Source organism: Coccinella septempunctata, chromosome 1 (genome assembly GCF_907165205.1).
Source record: "Coccinella septempunctata chromosome 1, icCocSept1.1, whole genome shotgun sequence".
Lineage (NCBI taxonomy): Eukaryota > Metazoa > Arthropoda > Insecta > Coleoptera > Coccinellidae > Coccinella > Coccinella septempunctata.
This window is the reverse complement of record NC_058189.1, coordinates 22016156-22039797: the sequence shown is the minus strand read 5'-3', so window position 1 is coordinate 22039797 and position 23642 is coordinate 22016156. Positions and strand designations below refer to the sequence as shown.

At 40.5% G+C, this 23642-nt stretch overlaps 1 protein-coding gene and 1 long non-coding RNA gene across 3 annotated transcripts in view; one reads left to right on the top strand and one right to left on the bottom strand.

Moving 5' to 3' along the window:
• Positions 1-7087: 7087 nt before the first annotated feature.
• LOC123319422 (G-protein-signaling modulator 2) overlaps positions 7088-23642 on the bottom strand; it is a 174277-nt gene continuing 157722 nt past the window's right edge. The window contains exons 9-10 of one of the 2 annotated variants that reach the window (XM_044906394.1): positions 7372-7543; positions 7088-7256 (exon numbers count right to left, since the gene is read on the bottom strand). In XM_044906394.1, coding sequence (XP_044762329.1) covers positions 7239-7256; positions 7372-7543 — 190 coding nt within the window. In that variant the 3' untranslated portion in view covers positions 7088-7238. The remainder of the gene's footprint in view (positions 7257-7371; positions 7544-23642) is intronic. The other variant, XM_044906387.1, reaches the window with a different exon arrangement.
• LOC123319448 lies at positions 8260-9103 on the top strand. Its single transcript, XR_006538486.1, has 2 exons — positions 8260-8780; positions 8880-9103. It is a non-coding gene; the product is annotated as an uncharacterized LOC123319448 (long non-coding RNA).

Below are 23642 nucleotides of genomic sequence, written 5' to 3'. Positions count from 1 at the left end.
GGACTGCCTTATCCTATCTCGGCTTGCCAGCGAACGTTCAACATGTTCCCGACCGCTACCGCTACCGATGGGTAGCAGAAGCGTTTTGCGCTCCGTCCGCTGAATGCGACCATGATAGGACAGTTTTGTGAAGCCGTACTTGGAATGAGAAATTAGGTGAACTAGCTTTCGCCCTTGTGACGAAGATGCGTTTTTTTTAATGAAAAATGCACCCCCGTCTTAGAGAAATTCTTTTGTTCTGAATAATTTTTATTTAATTTAAGTTCTTGAGAAGAAATTCGGTTTTCAATTCAGGATTCCGACATCGTTTGGAACTAAAAACAGTCCGCACCGTTTTTATTCCGTTTTTTGTTCTGAAAAACGATGTCGGACCGTGAAAAACCTCCTGAATTGAGAGATAACCGAGATTTTTCTGCCGGCACCGATAAACAGATCTTCATCGACGCAAATATTACCGATTTTTGACATCCGAGGCACATCCCGTTGATGTGCCCCCGCTGGTCAAATAAATTCGTATGATTCGACGCCCAGTAAAATTGGGATAATGGGGTATTTTCCTAAATTTCAAAATATATGTCATAAAAATCCTTATAACTCAAATATCTCGAAATATATTTTTTTCGAATTTTAACATATTGCATTTTGTCTGTATTCGATTACGAAAATTCTGATTTCAGAAGTGCTCTTGTGAACATTCTACGTCATTTTTACAATCCGGCAACGCCCATTTGTGTCAGTAATGGTCATGAAAGTTTTCTGATCACCATATGTAGATGTAATAAATATCAAGTTTTATGATCACATTATTCACATTCCGAGTCAATCGCTTGACAGGAGAAGACGTGCTACAGTGCTCCTAGTGCTATAAAAGAGAAAGCGGACGAGAAAGTCACAGTGCCGTAAAAGTGAAAGCGGAGGTGAAAGTGCCCACTAACAAAGCTACGGAATATTTGATTCCGTCTGTGGAGTTTTTGTAGGTTCTATATTTGTTATCGGAATTTTAATTCGTTAAAATTTTCAAAGTTGGTGTTCATCCTAAGTGTCCAGGGATTTTTTTCTCGTTGGTACTGCAGAAAACATCAGGTGAGCTTATTTTTCGTATCTTTCTTTCTGATTTTTCTCATAGCGTAGAGAATTTTTGATGAGCCGTTTTGTTTTTATGCATGAGATACATTTTTCTTTTGTCTTGAAAAATTTTATTTCCAATTTCTTTGAGTAGCGAAGTAATTATTAATTAGATTCTAAAATGTCTGACCATTCGGACTGCGATTCCGTAATGGAAGAAGACGCGCCAGAAATCGCTAATGTCGTGTCCGAACACGATATTTTGAGAGAGGAGAACGCAAGTTTGAAAGCGAGGGTGAATGAGTTAGATAGATGCGTATCTAGCTTAGTTGCTGAGATTAAAAATCTCAGGGAGAGGCTCGAGTTGCAGGAGGGAAATAAGGAAAGTTACTCCAAAGCACTCAAGAAGAACATTATTTTGAAAAATGTCCAAGAAGTGAACTTACCGGTTCAAAAACAGAAGATGGAGGTGGTCAAAACCCCTCAAACCAAAATTTCCCCACCCGCCAAAAGAGTGAGAAAGGATAGCTCCTCGTCAAATGAAGATACAAACAAGAAAAGAGTCTTGGAAACCCCAGACCAAGAGAAAACCACTCCAGTGGAGAGAAAAGAAAAAATCCCCCCTGTCACCCTGAGAGGTACGTCCGAATGGACTTCAATTTCGAACGCCTTGATGCGAAACGGTATTAAATACCAAAGAGCGACGACAGTAAAGGAAGGTATAAGAATCGTCCCACAAAGCGCCGATGATCATAGAAGGATGACGGACTTCCTTCATAAAATAAATAGGGAGTTTTACACTCTTCAACGGGAGGAAGAAAAGAAAATATACGCGGTAGTGAGATACCTACCGCTGGATGCAGATATCCCGACGATCCTTGACGACCTCAAGGATCAAGGGATCGTCGATGCTGAGGTCATAAGGATGACCTCAAATAAAACAAAACAGCCGATGCCCTTATTGCTGGTTAAAACCCAGAATAAGGATATCTTCGAGGTGAAAAGGCTCTACAACATGAACTGTGTTGTTGAACCTAAGAGAAGGACGATTGGGCCTGGACAATGTTACCGCTGTCAGCGATATGGACATGCCCAAAGTAAGTGCACTTTTCCATGGAGGTGCGTGAAATGCTCAGGTAATCACAGCTCCAAGGAGTGTACGCTTACCAGGGAGAACGAGGAGCGAAATGCCTCTTGTGTTCTCTGCGGAGAGCAAGGACATCCAGCCAGCTACAAGGGATGTAGCGAATGGAAATTGGTCACTAAAAAGACCAAGAGATCGCCAAGATCGAACCAGACCAGCTCGAGGCCAACACAAAATACACCGAGGCCATCCCAAAACTCTTCGGAAGTGAAGAAACCCCAGGAAACTGCAACCAAAGTGGTCAAAGACACGGAGAATCCAGAGAAAAAGAAGGAAAAGTCAAAAACCGTCAAAAAAGCCGAAACCAGGAAAGGAATTTCTGGAATCACTGAGGAACTAGATAAGTTCACGAAAAACCTCCTCAGCACGATGATGCACAATCTGGAGAAAGAGATTGAGAAGAAGATGCAGCAAATTATTAAGAATATTTAATGGCTGATACGACGATAAAGAACAATCTCATAATTGTCTCTTGGAACGTCGAAGGATTGAGAGCCCGCAGATCAGAATTCGAAGAACTGATTGAAGAGAAGAGACCGGATGTCATAGCTCTCCAAGAAACAAGACTTAACGCCAACGTTCGGATAGCATTTCCCAATTACGATATCTACAGAAATGATAGACCTAACAGCACAGGTGGCGTTGCTATACTGGCTAGAAAGAATATGGATCACCATTTCGACCAAATATTCACTGGACAAGAAGTAGAAGCAATATCGATTATTGTGAATACTAATCGAGGACAAGTGAAGATTATTTCAACTTATAAATCACCGGATAAGGACATGCTGGAAGAGGATCTAAAAATGCTACTAGAAGAAAGACACCCTAAAATCATAATTGGTGATCTTAACTGCAAATCGCAGGAATGGAATAGTAGAGTGGAAAATACCAACGGGAGAAGACTGAAGATTTATGCTGAAAAACTTGATGCAGTTGTAATAGGACCTGATATACCGACCTACATACCAAGAGTAAATGGACTACCTGATGTACTGGACATTGTCGTAATGAAAGACATCACTGAAGAAATCAGCATTGATACAATAGAAGACGGAACTTCAGACCACAATCCCATAGAATTCATAGTGGGACATGGCCCAAGAAACGAAGAAGAGACACAAACCAAGGATCGCACAGACTGGGAGAAATATAAGAATTTACTTCAGGAGAAAATCACGGAAATTCCCCAAATAAACACCCGGGATGAATTAGATGAAGCAGTTGAAAAATTGGAAAATCAAATAAAAGAAGCCTATAAAGAAAGCACCAAGAGAATAAGGAAACCAATTCCGAAACATTCACACGGAGATACGCCAAGGGATATAAAGGAACTTAAAAAAGAACAGAAGACTCAGAAAAATCTACAGAACAACAAAAAGAGAAGAAGACAAGAAGAAACTGAATAAGCATAGCCAGATATTGAAAAATGCTTTAACAGAACTGCGTAATAGCAGATGGCACCAGAGATTAAGGGAACTGAATACAATAGATCACTCGGCTTGGAAAATGCAAAAACGCTTACGACGAGAACGGACAGTTATACCTCCACTGCATGGAGCAAACGGAATGGTATATACGAGACTTGAGAAAGCCGAAGCACTGGCCGACTCAATTGAGAGAGAAGCCAGAATAAATTACAGAAATGATGATGACAATGAAGATCTAGAAGAAGAAGTGGAGGCAAACGAAGAACTGATGATGGAACCACCGGAAACCGAAACCATTCCAAAACCGGCTTCACCAACAGAAATCAAAGAGATCATAATGAAATTGAAAAACAGGAAAGCGCCGGGAGAAGATAAGATAACGAATTATATGTTGAAGAAATTGCCTAGAAAAGGAATAGCAGCCTTGACGAATATAACAAACGGAGTGATGAGGACCGAATACTACCCAAAGAGATGGAAAACTGCAGAAATGATAGTTTTCAACAAGCCTGGAAAGGAACGGAAATTTCCTCAAAATTATAGACCAATCAGCCTACTATCAGCACTAGGAAAAATCGTCGAGAGGGTTATCGCCAAAAGGCTGAATGAGGAAACGGAAATGTTGAAGATAATTCCACCCGAACAATTTGGATTTCGACGAGAACATTCGACTGAACTCCAATTACTACGGCTCATAGAATACGTCACCGAAGGAATGCAGACCAAACAGGCCACAGGATTAGTTCTGATGGATATCGAGAGAGCTTTTGATAGAGTATGGCACGAAGGCCTAATCTACAAGATGAAAAAAGCAGGATATTCGACCAAGCTGTGCAAGATTATAAGGAACTATCTGAGGAATAGAAACTTTTATGTGAAAATAGATGGAGCAACCTCTCAAACCAGACAATTAGAAGCGGGAGTGCCTCAAGGATCGGTACTTGGACCTCTGCTTTACGTAATATACGTCTATGATATCCCGAAGAATGCTAGAAATATGCTCACCTTGTACGCAGATGACACAGGAATAGCGTTCAGACATCGACGCCCAGAGATCATACACCGGAGACTGCAGGAAGCCATAGATGAATTACTCAAATGGTGCATCAAATGGAAAATCCAAATCAATGGAAGAAAGACTCAAGCAATATTACTGCAAAAGAGAAGATTGGGGATGGAAGAAAACCTTGAAGTTGATGGAGAAGAGATTGAATGGAAAAATGAAGCAACATACCTAGGAGTGACGCTTGACAGAGGACTTACATGGAAAAACCACATCAAATGTGCAGTTGATAAAACAAAAGCCGCAATGAGTAAACTTTATCCACTCATAGGCAGAAGAAGTCATATGAATAAGAACATCAAGTTGACGATGATTAAAACAATTGCGCGACCACAACTCACATATGGTTCGGCGGCATGGGGCTTCGCAGCCAAGACCCACATCAAGAAAATACAGGCCACTGAGAATAAACTCCTTAGAATGGCGATGGACGTACCCTGGTTTGTTAGGAACAAACAAATCTACAAGGACTTGGAATGGGAACCAGTTACAGAATTTATGAAGAGAAAGGCGGAAAGGATATTCGACAAAGCCAAACAACATCCAAATGGGGAACTACGAAGATTGGTCGACTACGATCCAACGGAAGAAGCTAGAAGGTCAAGAACCTACCACCGAAGACCCAGAGATCAGTTAAGGATTTAAATGTAACCAAAGAAGAGCTTAACCTATAAAAGCTATAGGCAGCATACAAATATCAACACGACTACGATCGTGTGAGAGTCCAGAAACCATAAGAGTCAACTGGTTAATAGGCAAAATGCCCGGAACCTATGAAGAAGCAGTTAAGGGTTTTTAGTGGGTCTCGAGCTCAGAGAGTGAGAATCCCCACACTGTTCCCCCTCAGGAGAGGGTGTGTTCGTCTGTTTGCAGATTTTTCCCCTGCTACAAAAAAAAAAAAAAAAAAAAAAAACAACATTATTCACATTTGACAAGAAAAACACACAATGACACAAAATGTCATCGGTTTTAAGAAGGTAAAGACACAGATTACAGAAACAATTTTTTGTAATCTGTGGATATCTTCTTGATCGGTTCCAGTGTTGTCGAATTAACAAAAATTACTATATTTTAATAAAGGCATTCTACGTCACAAGCTTTCACAGTCGAAGTTTCGAAGGGTGTATTTCTGAAATGTCTGAATTTTGAAGCGAATCTTTTACGTGTTGAATAACTAGTAGAAAAGGCTTTCCATAAATAATCTCAAATTCGGTTTTAGAGTTTTAGGAAACTTGCCCATTCGTTGCGTGAGATACTTTCGCAGTTAATTTTCGCCGCTTGAATTAAATTGGTATAGTTCGCCGCCGGAATAAGAATTGTGCAGTTTTTCTTCGCCGCCGAACAGTAATATCCGCCGTGCAGTTTTTAGTGTCGACGGGCCGTCAAGAACCAGACATCATCATCCGTTACCGAGTTCAGACGTAAGATAGCCTTCTGTATTTTATTTGGGAACCTCAGTTCCAAACCGTGGCTAACCTTACCCTTTTCCCCTTCACTGCGTTGGGGGAAGTTTCTGGCCGGCATGCAAACACGTCAGAAGCAGAAACGTGGTAACCAGTTTGGGCACCCCTTCTCCTTCCTCTGCGTTGGGGGAAGTTTCTGGCTGGAGTCTAACTCCGTCAGAGGCGGAAACTAACGTGGTCACCCGGTGTACACCCTTTACCCGGTTTCCTTACTCCGCGTTGGGGAAAATCTCTGGATTAAACCTGCGTGGTCACCCAGCTTGTACCCTTCCTCTTTATCGGTGTTGTAAATTTCTTACAGTCCCGTAGTTTGGAACTGAGTCCCAATTACCTTGCCCGCTCAGGGTTCTTTGGTTCTGGCTGGCGACCGAGTCTATAACATCCGCGATACGTTTGAGATCGGATCCCCCTTTTTCTTTCTTTCCGTCCGTTTCATTCCGCGAATCCCCCATTTTGTGTACTTGTATATGATTCCGAGGGAAACCTCCTTAGTGTTGTAAACTAGACTCTTATTCTAATGTATTACTATTTTCACTCGACCGAGACAATAGTAATTGTGCCGATTGTATTTCTTACCACGAGACAACGAATAAAATTGTGAAATCCGATTCGGACTTTCACTGGTTATCGATAACACCCCAGATAACACCGAACCTTGTCTTCGGCTTGGAGCTACCAGGGTAGGTTTGCTATTTTCCCTTTAAAGAATAGCTGGCGTTCGAGATACCACGGAGAAAAAGGCGTTACACCCTGAACACTGTCAAGCAGGAAACTACAAGATTCACACCAGCATTTCTGAACTATGGAAGGGAATTTGCAGTCCCCAAGGCAATTTACTCTGCAAACTTCCAATACGAGGACACAGAGGAGACAAACAGGAGCCAACAAGAAAGAAGAGTAAGTTTTACTCACCATACAGAGCAAATCCGTCATCTTCAGGAGGTATATGAGTTCGTTTTCATGTCGGTGATAGAGTCCTGCGCCGTGCTAATCCCTTGTCATCCGCTGTTGTTAGCTTTGCAGCCAAGTTGGCTCCAAAATTCTCTGATCCGCATACCGTTATGAAAGTGATCTCACCCGTTGTTTATGACCTGAAAGTTCACAGTGGTAAGAAGATCACCAACATTCACGTGAAAGATTTGAAACCGTTTCATCCGTCAGATCGTTAGTAAGTACACTGTATAGCAACCGTTTGAAAATACTCACCCCGTTAACATCCTGATGAATCCGTTTCACCACAACCGATATATCTAACCTGGCCTGGCAATATTGGAAAGTGTCTGCTCCGTACAATTTTTTTTGTTCTGTGCAGTTCTTTATTGCCACCAACCGGGACTGTCCGACTACAATCAAGCAGGCAAGTGGTATCCCAGAACACCTACAGCAGAAAATTCCTTTTATTTACTGCAGAACAGGAACCGTTACCGATACTTCAAGTTTCTGTACTAATTTTGGGACAGATGGTAATAAACGAGATACATTCGTTTTGTCAGTCTCTATTTCACTCTGTTACCGTTAACAACAATATTCCTAACCGAAATGAAAATAACAATAGGGTTCTAACACTGCTTACACCGAACAATTACCCAGTTAAGCTGGACTGAACGGAAAGTGAAATAGAGCATTATATTTGTGTCTCCTTATTGAACTGACCGCCTGTACCTACCTATGTTTCCGAATTTCCACCGTAAATATATTAAACGTCCGATTATTCCGTGGCGCCATGGTTTCAGTACACTAAATTTTCTCATTTCTTTTTTTGTTTTGGAACCTCCAACTGCTGCCATGACAACACACTCGGAGGGAGTTCATCACCACCACATGAGGGGTATCCGATGCTGTTCTAATCTACCCCTTTGAGTGCTGCTACCCCAGTGTCATGTGTCCAAGGTTTCCTTTTTGAAATTCACCCTAAAATAGCCAGAAATATCACAACGCATGGAAAATCGAAATGGTACTCACTTTGGAGATTCCATCCTGCACTGGTTTCAAGATTTTACGGCGTTCCTTCAGCCGATGGAAATGGAAATTGAAATCGGGAAAGACCCGGTTAAATTGGACAATTGGAGGTTAGCCGCATAGACAACTTATAGACGGGAAACTCTCCTACTAAACGTTTGGAGGTGATTTTAATTTCATCAACACCCACCAGATAGCGCTCGCATCGTGGTTTTCGGTCTTTCGTTACGATTTCCATCATAAAGTAAGTCAAGTGGGTGTGTTCTGTGATTTCCATTTCCTCTGTCTCATAGACAACTTAAGTTGTCTATGCTCTGTCTTTCACTGTTGAACTGTCACAGGGGTAACATTGAGTTTTTGGTTAGCCGGGTGAGCGAATATTGGAATATTCTAAATTTCAACATGGAAAGAAATATGGGGTTGAAACCTAAGTGTTGTGTTCCAAATTGTGAGGATGGGACATGCAAGCGTCATCGGTTTCCGAATCCAGAAAAATATCCTACTCTCTTCAAACTTTGGGTGGAAAAAGTGAATAATTCTATCCTAAAAAATAAAACACCACAACAGATACGGAAAACATATCTTGTTTGTGATAGACATTTTCCAGAAAATCACAAAACAGAGGGCCGAAAAGGACCCGTCCTGGTTTCTTCCTGGTGAGTTGAATGAATTGATATGACATGGATTTGTGGTAACCGAATTGGTTATTACATAACTGTTCCGTTAACTATTCATTTCAAGTAATAAATTTTCAGATGAAAGTAATGATGTTCTGGAAAGCCAAGAATGTACCAATGTTCCAGAGATCCATGAAGGCAACAATGATCTGATGATAGGGGAACCTGCTGGCTGTTCAAATTCCATCCACTTATTGAGACGAGGAGCAGTCAAGAAAAGGGTGATGATGAACATTCACGAAAAAATTTTACTGAAAAGACTGACTTATCAGAATAGAAAATATAATGTTTGGTTTTTTCAATTTTCGTTTTTCTTAGTGCCTTTACATGTCCAACCACTCATACTCACTATTATGATAATATATCATTCGAAAAAAATTCGATAAGATCATATTATCATATTTTGAGTGAGTGATTTAGAATTCAAAATAGGAAATAAATTGGAAGAATCAGAAGGGTGAGGTTTTTTTAAATTTTCGCGCCAATTAGTACCATTTATCACCGCCAGTTGGCAGCATTTTTACAAATAACTCTTTCAACACCCACCAGGGGGCGTATTAAACCCAAACATTAGAGGGAGAGTTTCCCATCTATAAGTTGTCTATGGTTAGCCGGTCACTGACAGGTACCACTGAGTGCTACGCCGACGACATATGACCGGGACCATAGAGACCTTCTACCACGGAGTACGCAGAAAAATCCGACGATCGAACCGCCACATGGGCGTAAATCAGGTGAACTTGTTTAATGTAAATCCGATCTCAATCGTCTTGCCGTTACTATTAGAGTCCCGGGCCGGACTTGGTAGTTTCTAACCTGAAAAAGTCACTCCACTATTTCATTGTGGGTTGAATTTTTTCTGCGCACGCAGAAGGGGTGTAACGAAGTTGCATTTTTTTTTTGTACGGAAAAATGCACCTCGTTTTAGAAAAATTCTTCTGTTGTGAATAATTTTCGTTTAATTTCAATTCAGGATTCCGACATCGTGCGGAACTGTAAACATTCCGCACCGTTTTTATTCCGTTTTCAGTTCTGAAAAACGATGTCAGTCCGTAAAAACCTCCTGAATTGAGATAACCGAGTTTTTGCCGGTACCGATAAACAGATCTTCATCGACGTGAATTTTATCGATTTTTGACATCTGAAGCACGTTTCCGTAACCCCTGCCCGGCCGATATAACATCAGATGTGCCTCCGCAGGTCAATTAATTCGCATAGTATACCGACTTCGTCAATTCGCATAATCCGCCCGATTCGGGTACTTCGTCCCTTAGTGCTGAAAATTCGCATAGTTCTCCAACGTCGTTGATCCGCATAATTCGCCGACTTCGTTAGTTCACATTATTCGGCTGTTTCGTCGTTTGCTAGTGAACTTTAGAGAATTTTTTTCTCGCTATCTGCGTGCGGTATAGTTCTGCCTTCCTTTTCCATTAACATCTACGATAGTGTACTCAGTGACGACTAGCCGTCAGGAGCCAGATCCATCCGCTCATCACTCCGTTACCGAGTCCAGAGGTAAGATAGCCTTCTGTATTTTATTTGGGAACCTCAGTTTCAACCCTTTATGTACCCTTTACTCTGTTTCCTTTCTCTGCGTGGGGGGAAGTTTCTGGCCGGCGTGCAAACACGTCAGAAGCGGAAATTAACGTGGTAACCCTTTGTGCACCCTTCACCCTGTTTCCTTTCTCTCCCTTGGGGGAAATCTCTTGCCGGCGTGCAAACACGTCAAGGACGGAAACCAGCGTGGTCACCTATCATGTACCCTTTTCCTTTCTCTGTGCTGTGAGTAAGTTCAGTCAATGAAGAGACTTCATGACACCGTGCAAAAAAATCTCAGAGCCATAGAAAATATGGCAGCAGGGCAATCGGGTAACAAGATAATTGCGCACATGCTGCTGAAGGAGTTTAACAACGAATCCCGCAAACTCTACGAATAAGCCACTATATCACAAGGAGGTTCAAGAGCTACCGGACCTTCTTGTATTTCTAGAAAACAGATTCCAATCACTCGATCGAGAAGTCAGACCACCAACAAGCAGGACAGAGAAAACCAGGATACAAAATTATTATAGCGACGTCCGATCTTGTAAAGTATGTGGCAGCTTTCATGAAATCTACCGATGCCGAAAATTCAAGGAAACGTTCATAAAGAAAAACTACCTCTGCAAGAATTGTATGCGATATTCGAGCAATACGAAATGCCAGAGCAAAAGTCTTTGCTTCAAAAGCAATAAACCTCACCGAACATCCTTTCATTGGGATTACAGTCAAAGTACGAAGACAAACCTGACCAGCAAGTACACAGTAAAACAAAACACAATACTATAAGAAATCAAGGTGTCCCACATCAACCAAAACAGGCAAGCGAAATCGAGTCACACCTAGGAAGAACTTCAAACAATGATGAACGACCATACATTCCTCTCTTGGCCACGGCGTTTGTCAACGTATCCAACAACAAGGGATATAACGAACTTATGATAGTTCTGATTGACCCAGGCTCTCAAGTATCATTTATAACTGAGGCAGCCGCAAATACTCTAGGAGTTCCAAGAGTGAAACATCAAGCGACTATCACAGGATTGGGATCATGTGATGCCGGTAACTCAAAATGGAAGATATATGCGCAAATGAACCAAGATTCTCAAGCAACTTCAAAGCACAAGCAGAGTTATATGTCTTACCAAAGTTGACCGGCTCCATGCCCCCATCCCCCATCGAAGTTGATGAACACTGGGACAGTACAATCCTAGCAGATCCCACATAACCTGGAAAGGTCGACCTCCTCTCAGGAATCGACCTATACAATGACATTTTATTGAACGGAATAAAAAAGTCCAAAACTGGTCTTCTCGTACAAAACACAGAGCTTGGATGGATCTTATCCGGTAGCACATTTCCAGGACCACAACTCCAGATTACCAGTATGATTACCACTGCGGAACAAGAAAATCAAATTACTAAGTTCTGGGTAATAGGAGAAGTGGATGCTCGAAGGAACAATGATGATCAAAATAACATGCGATGAATTCTTCGCAAAACCTCACAGAAGAAATCAAGATGGCACATATACGGTACGCCTAGCATTCAGAGAAAATGAACAATCCTTAGGAAAACCTAAAAAAACCGCCGTCGCTCGTCTTCTGCATATGGAGAAGATGTTCATGAAAGCCAAAACATTGGAGACAATGTATAGATAGTTCATGGAGGAGTACATTCAACTGAACCATATGATACCATCGGATCGAATTACAAACTAAACAAGATACTACATTCCTCGTCAGGTTGTAATCAAAGAAGATCGGGAAATAAACAAACTACGTGTCGTATTCGATGCCAGCCAGAAAACCAGTACCGGAATCAGTTTAAATGACATAGTTCACACGGGCCCCAAGCTTCAACAAGATTTGATTGACATATTGAGATGGAGGAATATTGGAATAACTGCAGATGTGGAAAAAATGTATAGACAAATGAAACTACATTAAGATGACCAACGATTCCATATCATCTTATGGAGATCAAACAGAAATAATCCAATTCAAGAATATCAGTTGACCACGGTAACATACGGGACCGCTCCCGCAGCCTACCTAGCCATAAAAGACTATGTATCAATTAGCAAAAGACGAAACTAAAGAATTCCCAGAAGCAGCAATGCTAATCCTTGTTCTTTCAAGAAATTGGAAGTCATGCAGATATTACCAAGATCCTAGGAATTGGCAGGCTACCACAAAGTGACAACTTTCGATATTCAACTAAGCAAACTGCAACATAAACGAACACCAAAAGACAAGTGCTATCTGAAATTGCTTCGATATTCGATCCACTAGGCCTTATGGCACCAGTTGTCATCAAAGCCAAACTAATAATGCAAGAAATATGAAAGGTCGATAAGAAGTGGGATGAAGAAATTCCAACAGAAATCCAGACGACATGGGACGAATTCAAACATGAACTACCGATCATAGAGAGCCTGCAAATACTAAGATGGTTCCAGAACTGCCAATTGAATTGCACGGATACTGTGATGCATGACAAAGAGCTTATGGAGCAGTAATATATGCTAAACCAATCGAAAAGAGTTATGCCCACACAACTCTACTAGCAGCCAAAACAAAGGTTGTGCCAATCAAAAATAAAATGATCATTCCACAGCTGGAACTATGTGCAGCTATCTTATTAGCGAAGTTGATGAAAATATCCGTTACGGCTCTGAAAATCACCGGCGTAAAAATCAACACCTGGTCAGTTTCGAAGGTGGTACTAGCTTGGTTACACAAAACACCACGTAAACAAAACGTCTTCATAATAAATCGTGTCAACGAAGTTCATCGACTACTAGGTCAAGTTCAGTGGAATAACGTGAAATCTGAGGACAATTCACGGATTCATTATCCAGAGGAGCACTGCCAAGTACCTATCTAAGGAGTCGAATGGGCTGAAGAAATTCCAAATGAAATGATATTAAAAAACGAAGATTCAGTCCACGTGCAAGAGATTTCAGAATCTTGAAATAGACTCATAATCCTTGCTAGCACCGCTCAACTGAAATGTCCACTGAAGACAAATCGAACCATTGCCTTCGCAGAAATATATATTTTATTATATCTCATAATTTATATAGATTTTCAGTCTTCTCTAGATCTTCTCACATGAAAATGGGTATGTAGCACCAGGATTGAAACTTCCATCTCAATAAAATTGATTACTGATTCATTGTCTGCTCATAATATTCCTTTTTATTAGAATCAGTTTAATCATTTTTAAGACAACTCTTATGATCACCTCTATGTACATATGACTAATTACTGTTGTTGAGTTTCAGATGAATGAATCCTCATATTTTCCAGGGTGGAACCAGGATGTAACTGTTTTCTTCAGAACAGGATGTGAACACCTCAATTTTTTTATTTTTTTTTTGTGTAGCAGGGGGAAAATCTGCAAAACAGACGAACACACCCTCTGCTGAGGGGGGACAGTGTGGGGATTCTCACTCTCTGAGCTCGAGACCCACTAAAAACCCTTAACTGCTTCTTCATAGGTTCCGGGCATTTTGCCTATTAACCAGTTGACTCTTATGGTTTCTGGACTCTCACACGATCATAGTCGTGTTAATAGTTGTATGCTGCCTATAGCTTTTATAGGTTAAGCTCTTCTTTGGTTACATTTAAATCCTAACTAAGAAATTACTTATAATAATAATAATATAATAAGTCTGTTCGAATTTTTTTTTCTTCTTCTTTTTGTAGATTTATTCCCGGTAACGGGATACAGCAATGAATGAATGAATGAATGAATGAACTGATCTCTCGGTCTTCGGTGGTAGGTTCTTGACCTTCTAGCTTCTTCCGTTGGATCGTAGTCGACTAATCTTCGTAGTTCCTCATTTGGATGTTGTTTGGCTTTGTCGAATATCCTTTCCGCCTTTCTCTTCATGAATTCTGTAACTGGTTCCCATTCCAAGTCCTTGTAGATTTGTTTGTTCCTAACAAACCAGGGCACGTCCATCGCCATTCTAAAAAGTTTATTCTCAGTGGCCTGTATTCTCTTGATGTGGGTCTTGGCTGCGAAGCCCCATGCCGCCGATCCATATGTGAGTTGTGGTCGCGCAATAGTTTTAATCATCGTCAACTTGATGTTCTTATTCATATGACTTCTTCTGCCTATGAGTGGATAAAGTTTACTCATTGTGGCTTTTGTTTTATCAACAGCATATTTGATGTGGTTTTTCCATGTAAGTCCTCTGTCAAGCGTCACTCCTAGGTATGTTGCTTCATTTTTCCATTCAATCTCTTCTCCATCAACTTCAAGGTTTTCTTCCATCCTCAATCTTCTCTTTTGCAGTAATATTGCTTGAGTCTTTCTTCCATTGATTTGGATTTTCCATTTGATGCACCATTTGAGTAATTTATCTATGGCTTCCTGCAGTCTCCGGTGTATGGTCTCTGGGCGTCGATGTCTGAACGCTATTCCTGTGTCATCTGCGTACAAGGTGAGCATATTTCTAGCATTCTTCGGGATATCATAAACGTATATTAGGTAAAGCAGAGGTCCAAGTACCGATCCTTGAGGCACTCCCGCTTCCAATTGTCTGGTTTGAGAGGTTGCTCCATCTATCTTCACAAAAAAGTTTCTATTCCTCAGATAGTTCCTTATAATCTTGCATAGCTTGGTCGAATATCCTGCTTTTTTCATCTTGTAGATTAGGCCTTCGTGCCATACTCTATCAAAAGCTCTCTCGATATCCATCAGAACTAATCCTGTGGCCTGTTTGGTCTGCATTCCTTCGGTGACGTATTCTATGAGCCGTAGTAATTGGAGTTCAGTCGAGTGTTCTCGTCGAAATCCAAATTGTTCGGGTGGAATTATCTTCAACATTTCCGTTTCCTCATTCAGCCTTTTGGCGATAACCCTCTCGACGACTTTTCCTAGTGCTGAAAGTAGGCTGATTGGTCTATAGTTTTGAGGAAATTTCCGTTCCTTTCCAGGCTTGTTGAAAACTATCATTTCTGCAGTTTTCCATCTCTTTGGGTAGTATTCGGTCCTCATCACTCCGTTTGTTATATTCGTCAAGGCTGCTATTCCTTTTCTAGGCAATTTCTTCAACATATAATTCGTTATCCTATCTTCTCCCGGTGCTTTCCGGTTTTTCAATTTCATTATGATCTCTTTGATTTCTGTTGGTGAAGCCGGTTTTGGAATGATTTCGGTTTCCGGTGGTTCCATCATCAGTTCTTCGTTTGCCTCCACTTCTTCTTCTAGATCTTCATTGTCATCATCATTTCTGTAATTTATTCTGGCTTCTCTCTCAATTGAGTCTGCAAGTGCTTCGGCTTTTTCTAGTCTCGTATATACCATTCCGTTTGCTCCATGCAATGGAGGTATAACTGTCTGTTCTCGTCGTAAGCGTTTTTGCATTTTCCAAGCCGAGTGATCTATTGTATTCAGTTCCCTTAATCTCTGGTGCCATCTGTTATTACGCAGTTCTGTTAAAGCATTTTTCAATATCTGACTATGCTTATTCAGTTTCTTCTTGTCTTCTTCTCTTTTCGTTGTTCTGTAGATTTTTCTGAGTCTTCTGTTCTTTTTTATAAGTTCCTTTATATCCCTTGGCGTATCTCCATGTGAATGTTTCGGAATTGGTTTCCTTATTCTCTTAGTGCTTTCTTCATAGGCTTCTTTTATTTGATTTTCCAATTTTTCAACTGCTTCATCTAATTCATCCCGGGTGTTTATTTGGGGAATTTCCGTGATTATCTCCTGAAGTAAATTCTTATATTTCTCCCAGTCTGTGCGATCCTTGGTTTGTGTCTCTTCTTCGTTTCTTGGGCCATCTCCCACTATGAATTCTATGGGATTGTGGTCTGAAGTTCCGTCTTCTATTGTATCAATGCTGATTTCTTCAGTGATGTCTTTCATTACGACAATGTCCAGTACATCGGGTAGTCCATTTACTCTTGGTATGTAGGTCGGTATATCAGGTCCTATCACAACTGCATTAAGTTTTTCAGCATAAATCTTCAGTCTTCTCCCGTTGGTATTTTCCACCCTACTGTTCCATTCCTGCGATTTGCAGTTAAGATCACCAATTATGATTTTCGGGTGTCTTCCTTCTAGAAGCATTTTTGGATCCTCTTCCAGCATGTCCTCATCCGGTGATTTATAAGTCGAAATAATCTTCACTCGTCCTCGATTGGTATTCACAATAATCGATATTGCTTCTACTTCTTGACCATTGAATATTTGGTCGAAATGGTGATCCATATTCCTTCTAGCCAGTATAGCAACGCCACCTGTGCTGTTAGGTCTATCATTTCGGTAGATATCGTAATTGGGAAATGCTATCCGAACGTTGGGTTTTCAGGGAAAAAGAATTCTTGTTTATTTGTTTGTATGGTAGGGACACTAGCTAAAGCTCAGGTTAAACTTTCATCTGAAGTAGCGTACAGGCAAGACGGACCTTCAAGGACCGTTCGAGCCTCTGCTACTAAATGTTTATTTGTATGTAAATGATGAAGTGAATTATCCATATATGCAGATATTTAATGTCAAACAAATTGTATAGTATGCAAATAAACTATTATTATTATTATTATTATTATTATTATTATTATTATTAAGTCTTGTTTCTTGGAGAGCTATGACATCCGGTCTCTTCTCTTCAATCAGTTCTTCGAATTCTGGTCTGCGGGCTCTCAATCCTTCGACGTTCCAAGAGACAATTATGAGATTGTTCTTTATCGTCGTATCAGCCATCGAATATTCTTAATAATCTGCTGCATCTTCTTCTCAATCTCTTTCTCCAGATTCTTCATCATCGTGCTGAGGAGGTTTTTCGTGAACTTATCCAGTTCCTCAGTGATTCCAGAAATTCCTTTTCTGGTTTCGGCTTTTTTGACGGTTTTTGCCTTTTCCGTCTTTTTCTCTGGTTTCTTCGTCTCTTTGACTGCTTTGGTTGCAGTTTCCTGGGGTTTCTTCACTTCCGAAGAGTTTTGGGCTGGCTTCGGAGTATTTTGTGTTGGCCTCGAGCCGGTTTGGTTTGATCTTGGCGATCTCTTGGCCTTTTTAGTGACCAATTTCCATTCGCTACATCCCTTGTAGCTGGCTGGATGTCCTTGCTCTCCACAGAGAACACAAGAAGCATTTCGCTCCTCGTTCTCCCTGGTAAGCGTACACTCCTTGGAGCTGTGATTACCGGAGCATTTCACGCACCTCCATGGAAAAGTGCACTTACTTTGGGCATGTCCATATCGCTGACAGCGATAACATTGTCCAGGCCCTGTCGTCCTTCTCTTAGGTTCAACAACACAGTTCATGTTGTAGAGCCTTCTCACCTCGAAGATACCCTCATTCTGGGATTTAACCAGCAATAAGGGCATCGGCTTTTTTGTTATATTTGAGGTCATCCTTATGACCTCAGCATCGACGATCCCTTGATCCTTGAGGTCGTCAAGGATCGTCGGGATATCTGCTTCCAGCGGTAGGTATCTCACTACCGCGTAAATTTTCTTTTCCTCCTCTCCTTGGAGAGTGTAAAACTCTCTGTTGATTTTGTGGAGGAATTCAGTCATCCTTCGATGATCATCGGCGGTTTGTGGGACGATTCTTATACCGTCCTTTACTGTCGTCGCTCTTTGGTATTTAATACCGTTTCGCATCAAGGCGTTCGAAATTGAAGTCCATTCGGACGTACCTCTCAGGGTGATAGGGGGGATTTTTTCTTTCCTCTCCTCCACTGGAGTGGTTTTCTGTTGGGCTGGGGTTTCCGAGACTCTTTTTTTGTTCGAGTCTTCATTGGACGAGGAGCTATCCTTTCTCACTCTTTTGGCGGGTGGGGAAATTTTGTTTTGAGGGGTTTTGACCACCTCCATCTTCTGTTTTTGAACCGGTAAGGTCACTTCTTGAACATTTTTCAAAACAATGTTCTTTTTGAGTGCTTTGGAGTAAGGACAGTTTGCAACAAGAAACCGTACTGTGTACACGTATATCATATCCGTTCGTTCTGATATTATTTGTTCGCTTGGTTGGTGTTGTTGTTTGAAAATTTGAAAAGTGTATACCTCTTGTGAGTGCACTTCGAGTAACAGTTCTGAGATTATATTGCTTATTATATTGTTCTTTGGATAATTTAGTCCGCTCTTATTTGGACGTAATATTTGTTTACCTAGGAATCCTTATCATTGCTCCGAACATCTGACCGATACTGGGAGTTCCCTCGATAAAGGAGACCACACACGGTCCTACAAATATCCACTATTCGTCTTACCTGTGTTTTTCACCTGTTTCCTTCCTTGGCCTTTTTCTGTTTGTCAAGTTTGAGTCTCCCTGACGGGCCACAGAGGAGTGAAACGTGTGTCCCTGTTTTATAATCCTTTTTTTTTATATTTACCTGGTAAATAATTCTCGCTATGACTAGTAAATTGTGTTTCTGCTGCAAACAACCCTTCCAGGAGCATATGATTGTTACCTGCAATATTTGTCGAAATCCTTTTGGATTTCTGTGTGAAGGACTGGGAAATGATTTGAATTCTTTGAAGGGAGTTATTGTCACGCTTCAGCAGCAGATTAAGGATCTCGGGACTGCGTTGGAGAGTGTTCGGAGTGACGCCAGCAATGTGTTGAGTGACGAAACGTTCGAGCAGATCATGTTGGAGTTCGATGATCGTCAGCAACGTAAAAACAACATTATTCTCTTTGGTCTGCAGGAGCAGCCATTTGATCTTTCTGGGGAGGAATCTAGAGTTCGAGATAGCCGTAAAGTTACAGAGGTCATAACTCATCTATCAAAAAGTATTTCTAATGTGAGCGGCCTGAAGGTAACGACTTGGTAAGCCTAATAAGACATCAAATAGGCCCAGACCTGTCCAGATAACTCTACCAAGTGCTGCTGATGTCCGATCTGTTCTCAGAGACTCTAAAAATCTTAAAAAGAGTCCTCAATATTCGCAACTTTCGATTTCATCGGATAAGACGCCCCGACAGCAGCTATTTTATCAAAAGGTCAAATCTGATATGGAGAAGCGTAGATCTGACGGAGAGAGCGTGCAGTTCGTCCATGGAGTTCCAACAATTGTACCTCTGAAAATCTAACCTCACCCAGTTGCGGTAAATCTGGAATCAATTGCTATTACCAAAATGTGCGTGGACTTAATTCAAGGGTAAATGACTTGTTCTGTTCGGTTTCTGCTGATGACTTCGATGTGAATTGTTTGAGTGAGACATGGTTAAGAGGTGGTGTTTTCAATTCGGAGCTTTTTCCGGATAATTACTCCGTTTTCAGATGTGATAGGGATCTTCAGTCGACGGGATGTTCTATCGGGGGTGGAGTCCTCGTGGCTGTCCATAATAGGTATTCATTGGAGTGCGTGGATTTGTCTATGCTGCGTACTTTGGTTCCATCTATAGATTTAGTTGGCTGCAAAGCTAGGATTGGATCACTGTCAATTCTTATTATTGTTGTTTATATACCTCCTCAAATTGATATAGTAACATATGACTTATTTATAAGCGCTCTTTCAACTATTCAGTCAGTACTGGATAGTAAAGTGTTAAACATTGGTGATTTCAATGCGCCCCAGTTTGTAAACAATCCGAAATCGGATGGGAAATGTGTTTCCTTGAAGGTATTGGCAGAGATTCTGGAACTTTATCAGTTTAATAATTTAGTTAATAATAATGGTAGACTGCTTGATCTGGTGTTTTCGAATGTTCCGTGTCACGTCTTTCATGATGAATTTCCCCTAGTAAATGTTGATCCACAGCACCCTCCTATTCATTTTTGTGTTTCCTGTAGGTCAGAGCATGTTCCTTCCATGAGTGTGAACTCTGTGAACACCAGGGAGTTCAACTTCCGTAAGGCTAATTTTCCGCTTATGTACCAGATGATATTGGATGCCACTTGGGATGTAGTATATGTGTATATGAATATATAAAGTTGTGTCTGTTGTTTGCTGGATGAATATAAATATTTTTTTTTATTAGCACTGTTCTTGGTTTCTTTTCATTATACTAGGTTTAGTTATTTTCTGTAACTGGGTATGTACCTGTTGAAAATAAAGAACTTATTATTATTTCCCTCCTGCAACTCGAGCCTCTCCCTGAGATTTTTAATCTCAGCAACTAAGCTAGATACGCATCTATCTAACTCATTCACCCTCGCTTTCAAACTTGCGTTCTCCTCTCTCAAAATATCGTGTTCGGACCCGACATTAGCGATTTCTGGCGCGTCTTCTTCCATTACGGAATCGTAGTCCGAATGGTCAGACATTTTAAAATCTAATTAATAATTACTTTGCTACTCAAAGAAATTGGAAATAAATTTTTTCAAGACAAAAAAGAAAAATGTATCTCATGCATAAAAACAAAACGACTCATCAAAAATACGCTATGAGAAAAATCAGAAAAAAGATACGAAAAATAAGCTCACCTGATGTTTTCTGCAGAACCATCGATCGAAATCTGGACGCCGCAGATGAACACCAACTTTTTTAACGAAATAAAATTCCGATAACACATACACGTATACAACCTACACAAACTTCACAGACGGAATCAAAAATTCCGTAGCTTCGCTAGTGTGAACTTTCACTTCGACTTTCTCTTCCGCTTTCTCTTTTATAGCACTAGGAGCACTTTAGCACGTCCTCTTTTGTCAAGATTTCACTCGAGACTGAACACCTCAACTTTGGTTAAAAGATCATTGATATTGCTCGATACACCTCGACCTAGGCTCCACCCTGGAAAGTCTGCTCGAATACTCGTGTCTACTCATTTGGTATGGTCTACATACTCTTTATAATATGTACTCTCATTGATTCTTTTCTATATTCATTCATCGGACTCAACATACCAGTGGCGGCCCGTCAGGGACGGCAGGGTCGGCAGTGCCGACCCAAAATTTTGCGAGCAGCAGAAATGTGAATTCTCACTTGTGTAAAATAATAATGTATTAGAAATTCTCCAAACATTACATAGCTCTCAATAAATTTTATAAAAATATTAGGTATATGATATCTGATATCAATGGAATATGGAACTCTTTGAAATACGCTGTTTCAATTTAAATCCTACTCGGTCCGTAGACAAAATACGCTCATCTCCAATCGAGCTATGAAGACAGCGCCGCAGATGCCTTCTCTAGCGACCGAGTGACCGACCGTTCGTTCTGTTCATTCTAGTACGGCATGCCGGATCTAGATTGTAAACATATCGAAGGAGCGCTAATATCAATGAGTCAAATTGCTTCAAACTTGAATAATTTTTGTTGGAATTTCATTCGGATAACAATTAAAATTTGATAAGCCTTTTATTTAATGTTTTTTCCGCCAATATCCGATAGTTTCAGTTTCACATAACAAATTACAAGAGATCGCTGTTATTTAAAACGAATTTTTAATGTATTTGTTAATTTTTATAAACGTGAGTGCTGAATATATAATACTAATGAAAATCCGACAATTTTTTAAGACCTTTTCAAAGAATAAGGACCAAAACTATGATGAAAGTTGATATTATTGGCTCAATACTTCGCGCGGTGTAGGACATATAGGTCCGGCAGGCAGCGACCCTGCCGACCCTAGAATGCCTCTCTTCGGTGACTCGAAGAATGATCGTTCGGGATATGTCGATTCTATCGTTTGCGCTCGAGGTGATGTTAATTTCTCGCAAATCTCAATTTCGTTAGAATGGACTTTTGTTTGTTTTTCCAATTTTATTTTATGGTTCTTATTTCCATATTTGTTCCGAAATTATGTTTATTTTTCAAGTGGTATGCAGGGCTAAAATAGTTATTTCTCAATCATTTTTTATTTTCCGGATAATCTTCAGAGATTATTGAAACAGAAAGAAAAACAAAAATTTTGGCGAAACTCCACTACGAAAAACTAACGCACCCAGTGCAGTACCCCATGGTGATGTGGAAACCTGCATAATACATAGGTATAGAAATATTTGAAAAAAAAAATATATATATATAATTTTTTTTTTTTTTTTTTACTCATTGCGGCTTTCGTTTTATCAAATGTGCAGTTGATAAAACAAAAGCCGCAATGAGTAAACTTTATCCACTCATAGGCAGAAGAAGTCATATGAATAAGAACATCAAGTTGACGATGATTAAAACAATTGCGCGACCACAACTCACATATGGATCGGCGGCATGGGGCTTCGCAGCCAAGACCCACATCAAGAAAATACAGGCCACTGAGAATAAACTCCTTAGAATGGCGATGGACGTACCCTGGTTTGTTAGGAACAAACAAATCTACAAGGACTTGGAATGGGAACCAGTTACAGAATTCATGAAGAGAAAGGCGGAAAGGATATTCGACAAAGCCAAACAACATCCAAATGAGGAACTACGAAGATTAGTCGACTACGATCCAACGGAAGAAGCTAGAAGGTCAAGAACCTACCACCGAAGACCGAGAGATCAGTTAAGGATTTAAATGTAACCAAAGAAGAGCTTAACCTATAAAAGCTATAGGCAGCATACAAATATCAACACGACTACGATCGTGTGAGAGTCCAGAAACCATAAGAGTCAACTGGTTAATAGGCAAAATGCCCGGAACCTATGAAGAAGCAGTTAAGGGTTTTTAGTGGGTCTCGAGTTCAGAGAGTGAGAATCCCCACACTGTTCCCCCTCAGGAGAGGGTGTGTTCGTCTGTTTGCAGATTTTCCCCCTGCTACACAAAAAAAAAAAAAAACGAACAATGATCGAGTGTCAATTCCAAACCACATCCATCAAGACTGCAATACTTCGGCCTTTGGAGTAATGTTCGAATTCGATCATTATTTCAAATTATTCATTCCGATGGAGAATTCCATTAGAATTTAACCTTCCAAATCGCGGCAAAGGACAATAAATATTATCACCGAAGGAATAAAAATAGGACCGCATTCCGAAAAAATAACATGAAATTTGAATTCGCCCGGTTCCTATTCCCTTGTAACAAGTGTGCCATGCGAACTGAAAACTGAATTCCTGGGTTATGTAGTTTTTTTTCATGGCAATATTGAAATTTCTGTAAGGGATGTGAAAACATAGATTTTAGAGCTTGAATGAAAAAAATCATGATATTCTGAGTACTGCCCTGAAAATATTGATATTTCATGAACCGTTCGGAAGAGCTCTCTGAAATGAACAAATCCATAAAATTTGATAGAAATCGGACAAGCAAGTTTTCTGGCCTGGATGACCTGCATGCACCATTAGGCTATGGCCAACGACTCATGAAACACCCTGTATAAATAAGCTTTCGAACTCAACGAAAATGTATATCTATATACGTGTAAAATTATCAGTTATTAGCTTGGATTCCACTATTAGGATGAATC